Genomic DNA, 2,981 nt, shown 5'->3' on the forward strand with positions numbered 1-2,981 from the left:
TGATGAGGTTTCCATTAATCTTCCCCTCTACACTTGTGAGCAATTGCCACCCTCTCTCTTCAATTTTTTCCCGAATCTGTGGTGACTCATTTGCATTGATTTGGAAGATTAATTCTGGCAATATCTTTCTGACCCTTATCCACTCAAATTCACGTTCATGAAAGGCAGTTTTGAATCTCTTCTCATCGAATGGAACACTCTCCATGGGTTCCTTTCTCTTTTGCCTCTTTGAGCTTGATGATGCCATGAATTTGAGTTGCTGTTTTGAGGTGATTCGAGGATACGGATAGGTGAAGAATGGGTTGGCTAGGACAAATTGTGATGAAGGGGTTTAGCACGCCAAAAGTATGAAGTGTGGAGAGTGGGGATTTGAATGTGAGGAGTGAGGCTGCACTAAGGTTCCCTTATATTGGGAGATCATGAGAGAACGGAAGGTGTGGATTGCAAGAATGGTTGCTTGATGGACGGTTGGGGTTGTGCATGAAGGAAGGACAAGGATTATCACTTAATGAGAGTGAATGGTTCGGTCTTCAAGGGTCTCCTTTCTTCAATGTTGCATGGCAACGTTTCCCCATGCGTTCCTTCTTGAGACAAGTGTGTAGTTCTCTTCATGAAGTGGCCGAACCTCCCCCATTTAATTGTCCAATCAATCCCCATCAATGCTCCTTTTCTTTTCCCTATAAAGACAAAATAAGAAAGGTGAGAAGAGATATCAAAACGACAACATGAACTTTATGGCTAGAATTAAAAAAAAGTGAGAAAAGATTAAATTGTTTATTCATGAATTCTAACTAACTAACTAACTATTTGTGGGTCCTTATATGCATATTGATGGCACCATCGGGTGACACCAAACTTAGTTTGGAGCACTGTGATGAAAAGTTTTGTTCAAAGCTCCCAAGTCTAGCATGAATCTTGGTTTGCCTTGAACACCAAACTTGTTCTTCACTATATACTACACAATAAGGTTTTCACCAAGTGTTTGTCAAGTTTGGGTTGGAATTCATAAATACTGACTTATTCACTATCTTCTGAAAGCATAAAAAAAATGGGTTGCCTCCCATGAAGCGCTTCTTTAGCGTCACTAGCTTGACGTTTCTCCCTCATTAGGGTGGTTGGTAATGCTTGAAGTCCTCCCCTCTTGCTGTGGACTTGTATCCATTGGTTGTATCAATGATCTCTACATGTTCCAGGGAAAGAACTCTGTTGATTGTGAAGACTTTAGGTAACTGAGATGGTACAGTGGGGAGATTAGGGGGGATATCTGGGATGTAAGCTGAGATCACTCTATCCCCTGGAAAAAAGTCTTCCGTAGGGATCTTTTTGTTCCTCCACCTCCTTGGTACCTTCTTCCTTGTGTCTTTTGATATTGCCTTGCTCTTGATGACTTCTTCCTCTAAGGGGGTTTTGATGTTGTCTTCACATCCCTCTAGAGGTTTAGGTTCCTCCAACTTTTCCTTGAGCTGTGGTGGTTGCTGTTTCCCTTGTTTATCAATCAAAGGGGTCTCCAGATGGGTTGGGTGTGCTTCAGTGCTTGCTTCCTCCTTCAACATCTCATTATGATCTTTGCTTGGTTCCTTGTGCTCTTGGTCTGCTTCTTGTGAGAATTTGAAGATATTAAAGCTGAGTCGTTCATTATGGATCCTCAATATTAGCTCCCCTTGCTCCACATCTATGAGTGCTCTGGCTGTAGCTAGGAAGGGTCTTCCCAATATGATTGGGTGAGTGTGACTCTCTTCCATATCCAGGATGACAAAGTCTGTTGGGAGAAAGTATTTCCCAACCTTTAGCAACACATTTTCCACCACTCCTATTGCTTGCTTTTGAGTCTTGTCAGCCAGTCTAATGATCACATCTGTGGGCATTATCTCATTGATCTGCAGCCTCTTTACCAAGGATAATGGCAGTAAGTTGATGCTTGCCCCCAAATCACAGAGTGCTCTATTGAACATTGTTTCTCCTATGGCACAGGGGATGTGAAAACTCCCTGGGTCTTTTCTTTTTGCAGGCAACTCAGGTTGAATAAGGGCCCTACATTCCTTGTTCAACACTATAGTTTGGCCTCCTTTGAGTGAGCTTTTCCGGGGAAGAAGTTCCTTCATATACTTGATGAATGCAGGCATTTGTTTGATGGCCTTGATGAATGGTATGTTCACATGCAGAGATGCAAACAAGTCTAGGAACCTTGAGTATATTCTCTTCCCAACAGCACCATTGAGCAGTTGGGGAAATGGTGCATAGAGCTTAAGCAACTCTTGTTGTGAGATTTCTGGTTCTTCATGATCTCTATCCTCCTCCTCTGTTGAGTTGTCTTCAGGTTGTTGGGAGAGTTTGCTTTGCTTGTCTTCATCCTCTTGATCACTTGTAGTGACCATTTTGCAATCTTCCCATCTTACTTTCTTTGCTTCTCCTCTTGGGTTTTTCTCCGTATCACTTGGGAAGCCATCAGTAGGTTTGGGAATTTTCTCAGCTAAGCATCCCACTTGGAATTCCAGCTTCTTGATGGTCTCTCCCTGGTTCTTAATATTGGCTCGTACCTCCTCTTTGAACACCTTGTTTTCTTGAATCTCTTGGCATATTCCTTCAAGTAAGGTTTTAATCTTAGAGAGCTTGTCATCAAATGATGGTGGATTGGGAGTAGAGGTGTTGTTTTGGTTTTGATATGGGTGTAGAGAATTGTTGTTGTGGGGATGTTGATATGTCCTCTGTGTGAATTGTTGATGAGCTGCATTGTTGTTGGAGTTGTAACGTCTCTGGTCTTGGCTTTGATCTTGCTGATTCCCCCACCCAAAGTTTGGGTGGTTCCTCCATCCAGAGTTGTAAGTTTTGGAGTATGGATCATGGTTCTGTCTAGGTGAATTCCCAATGTAGTTGGCTTGCTCCCAGTCACCTTCTTCTCCTATGTTTACTCCTTCTTGAGTTGGTGATGAGGTGATGGCTGCTGCAACTTGGTTCTCTTCCACCTTCTTGGTAAGATCTGC

General features: G+C 42.7%; 1 protein-coding gene across 1 annotated transcript; it reads right to left on the reverse strand.

Moving 5' to 3' along the window:
- Positions 1–1,106: 1,106 nt before the first annotated feature.
- Positions 1,107–2,375, reverse strand: LOC130949732 (uncharacterized). The gene has a single exon (XM_057878377.1). It carries the CDS (start codon positions 2,373–2,375, stop codon positions 1,107–1,109), a length of 1,269 nt encoding a protein of 422 aa, XP_057734360.1.
- Positions 2,376–2,981: the final 606 nt, after the last annotated feature.

Source organism: Arachis stenosperma, chromosome 9, assembly GCF_014773155.1.
Source record: "Arachis stenosperma cultivar V10309 chromosome 9, arast.V10309.gnm1.PFL2, whole genome shotgun sequence".
NCBI lineage: Eukaryota > Viridiplantae > Streptophyta > Magnoliopsida > Fabales > Fabaceae > Arachis > Arachis stenosperma.